The sequence below is a fragment of the Numida meleagris genome, chromosome 3 (assembly GCF_002078875.1).
Source record: "Numida meleagris isolate 19003 breed g44 Domestic line chromosome 3, NumMel1.0, whole genome shotgun sequence".
Lineage (NCBI taxonomy): Eukaryota > Metazoa > Chordata > Aves > Galliformes > Numididae > Numida > Numida meleagris.
The window spans coordinates 2,231,490-2,244,492 of record NC_034411.1 but is presented as its reverse complement, the minus strand read 5'-3'; the positions used below and the strand labels follow the sequence as shown (position 1 = coordinate 2,244,492).

The window sequence follows — 13,003 nt, the reverse complement described above, 5'->3', positions numbered from 1 at the left end:
ACTGTAGCATATCCTGAGTTGGAAAGGACGCAGAAAGATCAAAGACCAACCCCTGGCTCCACATAGCACCACTCAAAATTTAAACCGTGTGTCTAAGAGCAGTGTCCAAATACTCCCTGAGCTCTGGCAGTTCAGGGTCGTGACTGCTGCCCTGGGGAGCTTGTTCTGTGCCCACCACCCTCTGGTGAGGAACCTTTTCCTAACACCCAGACTGACCCTGACACAGCTCCATGCTGTCCCCTCGGGCCCTGTTGCTGTCCCTAGAGAGCAGAGCTCCGTGCTGCCCCTCTGCTCCCTGTGAGGAGCTGCAGCCACTGTGAGGTGGCCCTCAGCCTGCTCTGCCCTGGGCTGAACAAACCCAGGGAGCTCAGCTGCTCCTCACATGCCTTGCCCTCCAGACCTTTCCCCAGCTTTGTAGCCATCCTTCGGATACTCTGTAATATAGTTTTATGTTGTGGTGCCCAAACATGCGCACAGTGATGGAGGTGGGGCTGCATTACTACCAAGAAACCAATTATCTGTTTATTCTTAATTTTATGCATAGTGGGGTTAAAGTGCCTCTCCAGATTGTGGAGAAATCTGAATCTATCTTGGCCAGGAGAGGACCTGTCAGTACTTTTCAGACGTGGACAGACAACAGTTGTTGTAAGATTTCATGTTAGTGCTATAGGAATTTCTCTGTACAGTGGAAAAAAGCTTTTTTTATGCTAATTTTCCTGTGTACTCTGCAGGAGGCCATCTTTTGGAAGAATTTAGATTTTGTTTAGCTTTTACATAAGCAGCCTGCCTTTTAACCTCAGAAGGCTTCTTAACTGAATATACCTGAGTAGGGAAATCTAAGAAGACATACAGTCTAGAGATTGCAGAATGAAGTATAATGGCTGTATTGGCATCGTGTACTCTACAAATGGGGGAGAATTCCGTCCCTATGAAGTTGAAGACGATATATGTAGGGTAAAAAATGTATATCCAGAGGTAAAAGAGAAGATTTATTGTCTGATCATGTAGACATCTGTCATTATACAGTTGAAACATGACTTAATTAAATATGATCTGTTAAGATTGCAGCCATTTTATTGAAACGTTACATTGTAGGCTGTGGTTCATGTCATCAACCTTGGGCATAAATGATGCAAATGAATTGCTAGTTGTTGAAGGGATTTTGCTGAAATACTGTTTTTAAATTCTGTCTAATTTCTTCTTTCATTTTCTCTCATTATATCACTTAGATGACTAATTAGTAATGTTCACTTTGTAGCTGAAAGGTGGAGGGAGGCTCTTCACCTTTCTGTACTGATTTGAAAGTGCTGCAGTTCTGGAAGCCTGCAACCACCTTTTCGTACAGGCCTACAGAGATTGTCATTTTTTCATCATCTTTTTAATATATTGGTTTGTTATAATTTTATTGAAATATCTTGACTCAGCATAACAAAAATACTGAACTTGAAACATATCCATGTATGCCGTGCAGTGGCAGCACGACTTGGTACAGTTATACTTTGTGCCTTTTATAGTTTGGTTTAAACTCCAGATAAGTAAGAATACAAAAATATGCTGGCAGTACATCTGATGTATAATTCAGTGCTTGTTTTGTGGTTAATCAGTGATTCATAAAACTCAAACTAGCAGAGTGAATAAATTTACATGCTATCTACAAGAAACTAATCTTAAAAATTTCTGAAAATGTGTGTATGTAGTTTGTCAAATTGACTTACCAGTCATGAATCAAGCATATTCTATCATTCTTCAGGGGGAATGTTTCTCTTTAGACTGTATTGTAAGTGTGTTATGTAATATAAAGAAATTTATGTGATACAAAGAAAACTGCTGTAATTTGCAGTTCAAAACCTGGGCAGGAGTCAGAAGTTCTGTATGTGATAGAGTCCAGAAAGTCTATGGAAGTTTTTAGAGTGTTAGTAATGGCTGTCTTCTTTTGAGATTGTATCCAAACTGCTAAGCCTGACTGAATTGTTTTACAGGAGTTTCTGAGAGACATCTTCAATCTTTTGTTCTTGCTGCCAAGTTTAAAAGACAGACAACAACCAAAATGCAAGTCACATTCTTCAAGGGCTGCTGCATACGACTTGTTGGTAGAAATGGTAAAGGGATCCGTTGAAAACTACAGGCTACTCCACAACTGGGTTATGGCACAACATATGCAGTGTAAGAACCTTCATTCATACATAGTTTTTGAGTATTTTGTGGGAAGACTTTCCTTCTGCATTTTCTGTTTGTTTTGGTTTGGTTTTCAATTTTTGGATTTATCAAGTACTGTAAAGAAAATGGGGACTGTACTTGTTATATGTACTCCTATTCTGAAGACTTTGCATGTTCGTGATGGGAATGGTAAGCCAACATTGTGAAAAGTACTGCAATCATGGAGTTCATTTTCTCCTGAAGTACGTGAATGTCCTCGCTAAGAATTATGGCCTGTTGAGAATGCTTAGGTGGAAACGAAGAAATTTAAAGGCAACGCTGCATGTTATTTTAACTTAATCTGGATATTTGTGCTTTCCAAAAGTAGTAGTAAAGTAAGACATTGCTGCCACTAACGCTGGTTAATTAAAGGATGCAGTCCTCTTAAATGACAACAATAGATAGGTAGCATTGTTGGAGTGGACTTCATATGCTTCATTGGCTTGTGCTGGACATTGCCTTTTTATCATGAAGAAATAAAAAAAATCTTTATACCTAAACCAAAATACATAAACACACTGACCAAGATACAGCAGATGGATTGACTGTCAACAGCACTGTCATATTTCTGGAGTCCCTCATCTCTTTATAGTTGAATGCTGTCTATGCTCAGATGTCTGCATACAGTGATTTTTTTTGTTTCTTTCCTGAGTTCTCCACAACCATCTGGTCCATTCTCCTTCTGCATACTCAGTGTATCTCAATTTCATAATTACAACTGGTGGAGTACCATTGTCTCGCTCTCATATGCTACTGACATGGCACTTCTTTGATCCAGAGACTTGTTTTTTTCCTCTTTTCCTATCTCTGTAATCAGTCTTTTGAAGTCTTTCTTGTAAGCTTGTCTTGCCGTTCTACTTAGTAAGGTCTTAATGCATCTCCTAATTTCCATCGTGTTGGTTTTAACATTTTCATTCTGCCATTCACTGGAGAAATTTTCAGTCCTACAGCTTGTCATCATCTAGTCTGACCAGTTGTTGTCCCTTCTGTTCTGCAGTTTTTTCCTCATGCTTCTAACCAATTGAAGCTAGGATGCTCCTTAGAGATTGCTTTAAACTTAATGCTGCAATATAAGGTGCTGTTTTGAAAAGGCACCTTGTTAAAGGTTATCTAGTTTATGTTCCTTGGAACAAAGTAATTTCTTGTGAGAAATTTCTTGTAAAATTCCTGAAAGCCTTTTGTCACAAACATGTGAGATTATCCAGCTATTCTCATGAACTATAAAGAAGTCATCTGATTTGATGAACCAGGATTGAGAGGTGGGCCCATGCCAACCTCATGAAGTTCAGCAAGGCCAAGTGCAAGGTCCTGCATCTGGGACAGGGCAATCTCAAGCACAGATACAGGTTGGTGGAGGATGACTTCTGGGCTGCATTAAAAGAGGAGTGGTCAGCAGGGAGAGGGAGGTGGTGGTCCCCCTCTACTCAGCTCTTGTGAGGCCCCATCTGGAGTACTGTGTCCAGGCCTGGGGCCCCCAGCACAAGAAGGACGTGGAGCTCTTGGAAAGAGTTCAGAGGAGGGCAACCAAGATGATCAGAGGGCTGGAGCACCTCTCCTATGAAGAAAGGCTGAGGGAGCTGGGCTTGTTTAGTTTGGAGAAGAGAAGGCTCTGGGGAGACCTCATTGTGGCCTTCCAAATCTTGAAGGGAGCCTATCAACAGGAGGGGGATCGATTGTTCGTGAGGGTGGATAGCGATAGGACAAGGGGGAATGGTTTTAAGCTGAGACAGGGGAGATTTAGGTTAGATATTAGGAGGAAGTTTTTCACACAGAGGGTGGTGACGCACTGGAACAGGTTGCCCAGGGAGGTTGTGGATGCCCCGTCCCTGGAGGCATTCAAGGCCAGGCTGGACGTGGCTCTGGGCAGCCTGGTCTAGTGGTTGGTGACCCTGCACTTGGCAGGGGGGTTGAGACTCGATGATCTTGGAGGTCCTTTTCAACCCAAGCCATTCTATGATTCTATGACTTGAGAGCAGCCCTGAGGAGAAGGATTTGAGAGTCTCAGTTAATGAGAGATTCAACATGAGCCAGCAATGTGCGCTTGCAGCCCAGAAGGCCAACTGTGTATCCTGGCTTGCATCAAGAGAAGGGTGACCAGCAGGGCAAGGGAGGTGATTCTGCCTCTCTACTCTGCTCTCGTGAGACCCCACTTGGAGTACTGTGTCCAGTTCTGGAGCCTCCAACACAGGAAGGACATGGAGTTGTTGGAGCGGGTCCAGAGGAGGGCCACGAAGATGATCAGAGGGCTGGGGCACCTCCCCTAAAAGGACAGGCTGAGAGAGCTGGGGCTGTGTGGCTTGGAGAAGAGAAGGGTCTGAGAAGACCTTATAGAGGCCTTCCAGTACCTGAAGGGGGGCCTACAGGAAAGCTGGGGAGGGACCTTTTTATAAGAGCAGGTAGCGACAGGACGTGGGGAAATAGTTTTAAACGGGAAGAGGGTAGGTTTAGACTAGATATCAGGAAGAAACTCTTTACTGTGAGGGTACTGAGGCACTGGAACAGGTTGCCCAGTGAAGTTGTGGATGCCCCCTCCCTGGAAGCATTCAAGGCCAGGCTGGATGGGACTGTGAGCAGCCTGGTCTAAAGGGAGGTGTCCTTGCCCCATAGCAGTGGGGTTGGGACTCGATGATCTTAAAGGTCCCTTCCAACCCAAACCAGTCTATGATTCTATGATAATATCATTCTGCAACCAGCTTCTCTTCTATAAATAAAGATCTTGCTTTGTGTGGGGTTAGTAAAATACAGAGATATATTTTGTTCCCTAACTTACATCTTTGAGTGCAGAGACAATGTTTGGCTTTCTTTCAGTGTGACAAGGCAGTACATGTGAATGGGTAGTAGAAATTAATTTGGGCTCTAGAAAATGACTGATATGACCTTTGGGTGGCTGTGTTGTACATCACCAATTCCCAGCATGTTGTCAGTGTTGCTGGTTTAGACAGTGTAAGTGTTGTTAGAAAAAGAGCATTTGCAATGGTTGGCTGAGGAGCTGGTTTGCTTCCATTTCAGTTAAAGCTTTTGCATGAATCTCCAGCAGCAGCACTTATTAATAATGCAATGCGTTTAATGAAAAAATAGAGGAGAAGAGACTAATTGAATAAAAGATGTGAGACAGCAGTAAGACTAGAAAGTAAGAGCTAATAAACAGAGTTAGGGAGAACAGCATTGCAGAGATAGAATATTTTTCCTTTGTACTGTTCCCAGTGAAACAAAGCAACAGTGAGTGCCAGGGTTTAGACTGAGCAAGGCTAAGCACTCAGTTCAACAGCAAGTCTACATTCTTAAAGCCTGGGCATCATTTTTCATGTCACCTGTTTGTTGTCAGTGGTCAGGAGACAGAATTCTGGGCTATTGTGTGGATGACAGTTGCCTCGAAGTTGTTACCCAGCAAGAGGTACAAACAGTGATAACTTAAAAAAAAAAAAAAGTATGAAAATAGCTTTCTTATAAAAATGTATAGTAACTACTATTTAGAATGTATGGATGCTATTGGTGATGAAGGCATCATGATTTTTATTGAACATTAGTTTAATGTCAGAAACTAGAAGACCATAACTTCATGTAATACTACCCCTAGAACAACTGTAAGAGCTCACGCTTGCCACTTTCTCTCTTTGGAGAAGACAGCAGACTCACGTAAAAGTACCAAATCACTTGCAAGAAAAAGATGTGCTGCTGCACTTCCTGTTACCCACTAGTAGAGATCAGATGCATAGAGAGGGTATTACATCTAACTTTCTTGGTGGTTTCTCACCTTTCTAGATGCTCATGCTGGCTCATGTACCAAAACAGTAAAATTACTTCTTGTTGTACCCAAAATGCATTTTCTTAAAGAGCAGGTACAGTCTGACTCATGCTTGATAATGTAGAATGCCGAAAGTGAATGTATTTTATTAATGCAAGCATAAAGTTTTTAATTTCACTTATATCTTTGGAAGTTAACTTTGAATTGATTATTTTTTTTGTGCATCTGTGATTCATACTTTTCAGCTTCCCATGCGCCTTACAAGTGGGATTATTGGCCCCATGATGACGTTCGAGCTGAATGTCGATTTGTGGGTCTGACTAATCTAGGAGCGACCTGTTACTTGGCATCCACTATTCAGCAGCTGTATATGATACCAGAAGCCAGGCAGGCGATCTTTACTGCAAAGGTATGGCTGGGATCTTATGTTCTGTATTTGGATTTTGTTAGAAGTTTAAATTTAGTATCAGTGCAAAGGCTGATAAAGTATAGATTTATGACTTATTTTTTGCCAACAAATATTTCTTCAACGCTTTTGTTTACTGTTTGGTTGGATTCTTTTGCTGATGTCTAAGCTGAAGAGATTCCAAAAAAATATGTATTTGTGATGTAGTGTATTCTTCAGGTGGCATTATAAGAAAGCATGTTCTCAAACTCATGTTTCTGTTGCTGTCAACAGCTATCTTTGTTTTTATGTGAGTTGTCTGTTGCTTCTTACCTCTTAATTTGTCACTCTCTTAGAATAAACATCATCTTTTTTGAATGTTTATAAAACCCCTTAGCATGCTTGTTGTGCTACCAAAAGTATTGCAAGTTTCACTAATTATTACACGCTTCCAGAAATGCGATACTATTAGTTCTAGTTATTTTTTTGTAACAGAGAAAGTTTCATTTTGGTCCCTAATGGAAACAGGGTACGTATAATATATAAAAGACCCGAATTGGCAGTGACCTCATCATTTTTTATAATTTTTATTGTTAGTTGTAACTTAACTTCATCTACAACTAGCCATTTGTAAATAAAAATATAAAATAAACTAAAAAAGGAAGCTGCTGGTCTGCAAGTGAAAGGTACTCCGTAGAGGGTTGATCCGAACTCCCATCCACGTCAATGAATTGGAAAAAAATTCCAAAATTATTATAGTCTTTTCTGATACTTGCAAAATACTCCTAACTGAAGTAAAGTTTTAGAAAATGGAGTTACCTTTTGATACACTTTTAACGTCGTCACACCAAAAAATATGCAGGAAGTGTTATATATATGTGTAAAATAATGTGCTGTGTTCATACACACAATTATTTTTCTTGATCACAGTGAAGGTGGGCTGGTTTGTTTTGTTTTTTGTTTTTGCTTGCTTTTTATTAATTTAAAAGATTATTTCTTCATCATCTTCAGGGCTATTTTGGGAAGTTATAAACAAAAAGATAAAGCCTTCTTTTGTCACTTCATTTTAGTATTCAGAAGATATGAAACACAAGACCACTCTACTAGAACTCCAGAAAATGTTTACATACTTGATGGTAGGTGTGAAAGAGGATGTTCCATAAAGTATCCTATTTCCTGTTTTTAAAAATTAAAAAAAAAAAAAAAAAAAAAGGAAAAATGTGTTTACCACTTTATGTGTGAATCCTTGGTAGCTTAAATTAGTTGTGCCTAAGTTGATAAATTATTGTCTTAACTGGAATGTTTTTACCCACTTGAAAGCTGTAATTCAGCAAATCAGTTAAGCAGACATTAGCATAGTAGTTTCTATGAAGAGGCAATGCAAGTCCTTATCAAAGATGTGGTTTAAAATTGGACACCAACTATAATGAACAAGCACAAGCTCTCGATTGTCAGACTGTCTTCTCTACTCTTAAGAAAAAATGGTTGAAAATTGAATGGGTGGGAATGCCAGGCTCAGGTGCCACAGTCTGAGAGTCCTTCATTTATTTAAACCTTTAAACTTTTCTCTCCAGCACATTAATGCTCCAGTGGGCATAAAAGTATTTGTCAAAGCCCTGGGAGCACAGGTGCAAGCAATACTGATGCCATCACTCCATCGTAGAAGGCCACCAGATTGGTGAAGATTTATTATTATTTGTATCATTACAAAGCACTTAGTTCCAAACCAGGTAATATTAACAGGAAACGTCTTGCCACACGATTCAAAGAAAGTAATAGGTACGTCAGTGTTTTCAAGGATAAAGTTCTGCTGTGAACAGGTTCTGTATCTCCTGTGTGCCAGACATTGGAGTGGGTAATGCGTTGTAGAACATCTTTTTAGAATTCAAGTTTTTTTTCTCTAACTCAACACTTGTAGTGGAAAACTAGATGTAGTTTTGTATTACAGAGGCAACTGAATGAGAATTAAACATCTGTCAAGACCTAGATCCACAGTGTTCAGAAGTACATAAGTACTGGCTGATGCTTTTAATGCCATGTATTATATCTGAGCAGATAGGGAAAAAAAACTGTGTCACGTCTTCAGTCAAGTTTTTTTAATAATTATTTCCTTTATTAAGTATTTTTAATACTGTTTTACTAATATTTTAATAATGAATATCATAATGATGATAGTTTAAAACTGCTTCATCGTTTGTCAGATACGTTTAAACACTTAAACAACTTTGTTGCCTAAGAGATGTACACAGACATTCATAGGCCTCTGTTCGATAGATCTGTATAACATAAAAATACAAGGATTTGTGGTTGATTTGTTTAATTAATTTTTTTTTACCTGAAGGAAAGTGAATGTAAGGCGTATAATCCAAGGCCTTTTTGTAAAACCTATACCATGGATAAGCAGCCACTGAACACAGGAGAGCAGAAAGATATGACTGAGTTCTTCACTGACCTGATCACAAAAATAGAAGAGATGTCTCCAGAACTGGTGAGTTATTGAGGGGAAGCAAAAGAGAGCTTGAGAAGTTACTGATTTGCTCAAATGTCCTTGACAGAATTTATTAATTCATTCACAGAAAAATACAGTGAAAAGTTTGTTTGGAGGTGTTATTACAAACAATGTTGTTTCTTTGGTAAGTATTCTTTCCCTATCCTTATGTTTTCAAGATATCTGTAACCTCTCAAAGCAGTTATTTCATTGCTTTTCTCTTTCATTGCTGTGATTTAGGACTGTGAGCATGTAAGTCAGACTGCTGAAGAGTTCTATACAGTAAGATGCCAGGTAGCAGATATGAAGAATATTTATGTAAGTAATGCCGGGTTGAGACGGGTTAACATAGATGGCAAGTGTAAAAGGGTGATAGGAGACTTTACTATTGAACATGGGGATGATTTCTTTTTCTGTACTGTAGTTTAGGTATTTATAGGTTGATATTATGAGGTAATTCAGTCAAATTGTTTCATGTTATCAGTGCAGTGTGCTCTTGGAATGGAATAAAGACTGTGTTACCAACAATAGCCATACTGTCTTCTGTGTTTGCAAAATGTATGAGAATTATAAATGTCAAAAGATTTTATTATGCAAGTACTGCTGTTTGTGAAGTTAATTTAAAACTTATACCAATGTAATTATAGGTTATTGGGTTTTTTAAATAACTGTTAATCCCCACACTTGGAATTTGGATTTAGAGCACCTGAATTCTTTGAGAAAGCTCAGAACATTGAGTACCATTTGTCTGAATTCTCTTCTGGAATTTGTATTTGGGTTTCAAGGAACTGATCTTCCTGTAATAATGTCAAACTCTTCAGAAAAGTTCAGTTGCATGCTCTTTCTTCAGACTTTTTCGGTGCGTTTGACTGGTTTATTTTGTGACTTGTGGATATGTTGATTAAACTTGCTGTAAGACTAGGAGAGAGGTTTTGAAAGCAGGCCATGTAAGCATAAGAGATAATATCTAAGATAACCGTAAGCTCCTTCTGTATTTGTTGTTATATGTAGGAATCTCTTGATGAAGTAACAATTAAAGATACCTTGGAAGGTGATAACATGTATACATGTTCTCATTGTGGGAAAAAAGTGCGGGCTGAAAAAAGGTAAGATTAAGAAAAATATTCCTAATGTTTCTCTTTAGTAAATTAGTAAATTACAGAAATTACCATTCCTGTCAGATTAATTCTTTAGATGAAATAGGACTGTGGTTTCACTCATTTTACTAATGTGAAGGCCTATGAGGATGGGGTCCTCATGCGAAATGAGAACGTAACTAAGAAATCAAATTTTCAAAACAAAGACAGCTTAGAAGATGATCTGCTAGACAGCAGAATGTTCAAGACCTTTTTATGTAAACAAAAAACAAATACGTAGAAATAAGTAACTTGAAATCTTTTCCAGTTTTTAGAAGATAAATTATTTCAGAATTTCATCAGTATTTGTATTATTCATTATGCAGGATGATTGTGTAGGTTTCATAGTAGTCCTAAATTTCTTAGTCTAAAATTGGTATTTTAAAATGTTTAAATATTTTTAAAGGTCCATTAATGAACAGAGAAATGTTGCCTTGTCCTTTTGCTGCAACTAACAAAATTTAATTCTTGGAGATGGAATAACTCATACTTGTTTTTGTAGCTGTTATAAATGAAAGTAACCTATTTAGAAGTCATTAATGAAAAGTTTATGAGGTATAATACAAGGTATGTTCTTCACTGAAACTTGTCAGTTACAGGAGAGTAATTCCATCTAATGAGGAGATTTGCATTGTTAAATTCTTTCATGGTTCCTTTTACTGTACCATTTTAGAAAACTGACACACATGATGAGCAAATTCAATCCCTCTTCCAAGGCACAATGCTGAATGAAATTGTTCAGTAAGCTCAAGACTTTGCTAGTTACGTTACCTTACTCGAAGGCATTTTCATTGCTGAATTTTATATATACGTGATTTTTTAACAGATTTCCAATGTCATGTTTGAAATAAATGTGTTGAAAATCTTTGTGGAAATACAATTCTACCAACTAAATCACAACTGCTTTAAATTATTTAGGGCATGTTTTAAGAAACTACCTCGTATCTTAAGCTTCAACACTATGAGATATACATTTAATATGGTAACTATGATGAAGGAGAAAGTGAACACTCATTTTTCATTCCCTCTGCGTTTGGATATGACACCTTATACTGAAGATTTCCTCATGGGAAAAAATGACAGAAAAGAAGGTATACCTCCTAGAATTGTAATGTTTGTGAACAATTAATGATGTTTTAAAAGAAAAAGAGAAGTTGTTTTCATTGACCTGTATTCTGAAAATCACACATTTTCTTTAGTACGAAAAGACTGGCTAATTATTTTTGCTTTTGTGTGCAGTTCAGTTTGAACTATTAAGCCCATTTTTAAAGTATGAGGGATTACAGATAGCTGTATACAGTTTATTACTGGCCTATTTTGATTGTTCAGAGTAATACTTGAACTTCAGGAAAGGACTGACTGACTACCATCATAAAGATGTTGTGCTAACTTGTTAGTTCTGATCTTTTTAGTGTAGAGATGCTTTGGAAAAAAAACTTGTTTTAAAGGAGCTGAGATCTGTACTCTTTGTTCTGGGTTTGGATTTTCCTTGTCGTTGTGCCCTGCTGAAAGATAAGTTAGGACAAGTTTTAAGTGCAGCTGCAGGAAATGTTTATGTAAGATACTAACGTTGAAACTCACATGCTCAGGAAATAATACTTAATATTGTATTATTGAAGGTTTTAAGGAAGACGGTGAATATTTGAAAGAGACTGAGAGTTATGAGTATGATCTCATAGGCGTAACGGTTCATACAGGAACTGCAGATGGCGGACATTATTACAGTTTCATCAGAGATATAGTAAATCCCCATGCTTACAAAAACAACAAATGGTGAGTTATGCAAAGCAAAATTTCATTGTTTTGTATATTTAAGTAACTAAAAAATACTGACTTCGTCAACAGTGTAGATTCTGTGCGCTGTGGGTTCTTCTCAAGAGCACAAGATTTTGGAATTTGCTAGATAGACGTATATTGATTTACATTTACATGCTTGTGTGTTGTGGTGGAAGCAGTTGTGGAGAGCCTTGGATGCTGGCAGCAAGAGATTGCCAGGCTAGGCTTAGAGGAGAGCCAGTGCTTGGTTTTTGACACGAGTATTGATGACTATATTTTATCTACTTCAGTGTATATGAACAGTAAGATTTAATAGATAACCCTTCATCATAGAAGAGGGGTACCTCTGAGCATACGGCAGTATTAAAGATTGCAGACTTTGTTCATTTTCTGTTGTTTAAAACAATTTGAATTTTTCTTCCCTTTAAACTCACTGCATCTTGTGTGGAAGATATGCTATTAACACTTACATTATAAAGATCTATTCTTACTGTGCTTTCTATATAGGGAATTGTTTTCACATTTTGTTTTTAAGTTTAGCTGGTGATCTAGCTAGTGATTATTTATTTAAACTTAATGACATCCCACTTCTATTTTGGGTACTTATGGGTACATTGGACATGCTGTGGTTGCAAAGGAGGAGAAAAAGTTGGTAGAAGTAGCCTGGGCAAGGGATGAGAGATGAGCATGGGGAGAAGGGTGATCTTCCTAGGTGACTGAACAGAGCAGAGAATTCTCTGTCCCAGTCGTACCTGGATTCATGTCTCAGATTCTCAGCTGAGGCCCTGCAATAAGAGACAAGATTTCTTCTCTTCCTCTTCTCTTTAATAGCTAGCTGGAACATTCTTGAAAAATTTCGAGACAGTGACTAATCTCTGCTCCAAAGGCTATCCATAACTGTGTACAATCGTTTTTTGCCACCTTCTAGTTAGAGTAATACTGATAAAGTGTATGGTTCTTTTCTTCTTATTTCTATTTCGCTGAAACTGAAAAAGCCAAGGCAAATCCTGACTGCGTGAGAACTTCATTTCTACCAGTCATGTTTGGAAAAAGGGGAAAATAATGTGTTTCTTGAGTTAAAAATAAATAAATGCATCTGTTGAAATACTGACTTTCTGCTCTTATTGAAAGAAGGTAACTTTGGGGATCACTTCTTAGTTTGCTGTGATTCAGGCAAAGTGGTAGAAATTAAGAAAAATATTTAATCCAAAGAATCATTTAAAGTGTTTGTTATGCTTTCATTTGCCTTAAGAAACAAACAAATAGTTGTTTCAAAA

At 37.9% G+C, this 13,003-nt stretch overlaps 1 protein-coding gene across 9 annotated transcripts in view; it reads left to right on the top strand.

Moving 5' to 3' along the window:
- The window catches only part of USP34 (ubiquitin specific peptidase 34), a 135,820-nt gene that overhangs the window by 92,285 nt on the left and 30,532 nt on the right, over nucleotides 1-13,003 (top strand). For all 9 annotated transcript variants that reach the window (XM_021393029.1, XM_021393025.1, XM_021393026.1 and 6 more), the window contains 9 exons: nucleotides 1,980-2,163; nucleotides 6,187-6,350; nucleotides 7,397-7,462; nucleotides 8,668-8,814; nucleotides 8,903-8,959; nucleotides 9,055-9,132; nucleotides 9,826-9,920; nucleotides 10,869-11,041; nucleotides 11,570-11,723. In XM_021393029.1, the coding sequence (XP_021248704.1) occupies nucleotides 1,980-2,163; nucleotides 6,187-6,350; nucleotides 7,397-7,462; nucleotides 8,668-8,814; nucleotides 8,903-8,959; nucleotides 9,055-9,132; nucleotides 9,826-9,920; nucleotides 10,869-11,041; nucleotides 11,570-11,723 (1,118 nt within the window). The remainder of the gene's footprint in view (nucleotides 1-1,979; nucleotides 2,164-6,186; nucleotides 6,351-7,396; nucleotides 7,463-8,667; nucleotides 8,815-8,902; nucleotides 8,960-9,054; nucleotides 9,133-9,825; nucleotides 9,921-10,868; nucleotides 11,042-11,569; nucleotides 11,724-13,003) is intronic.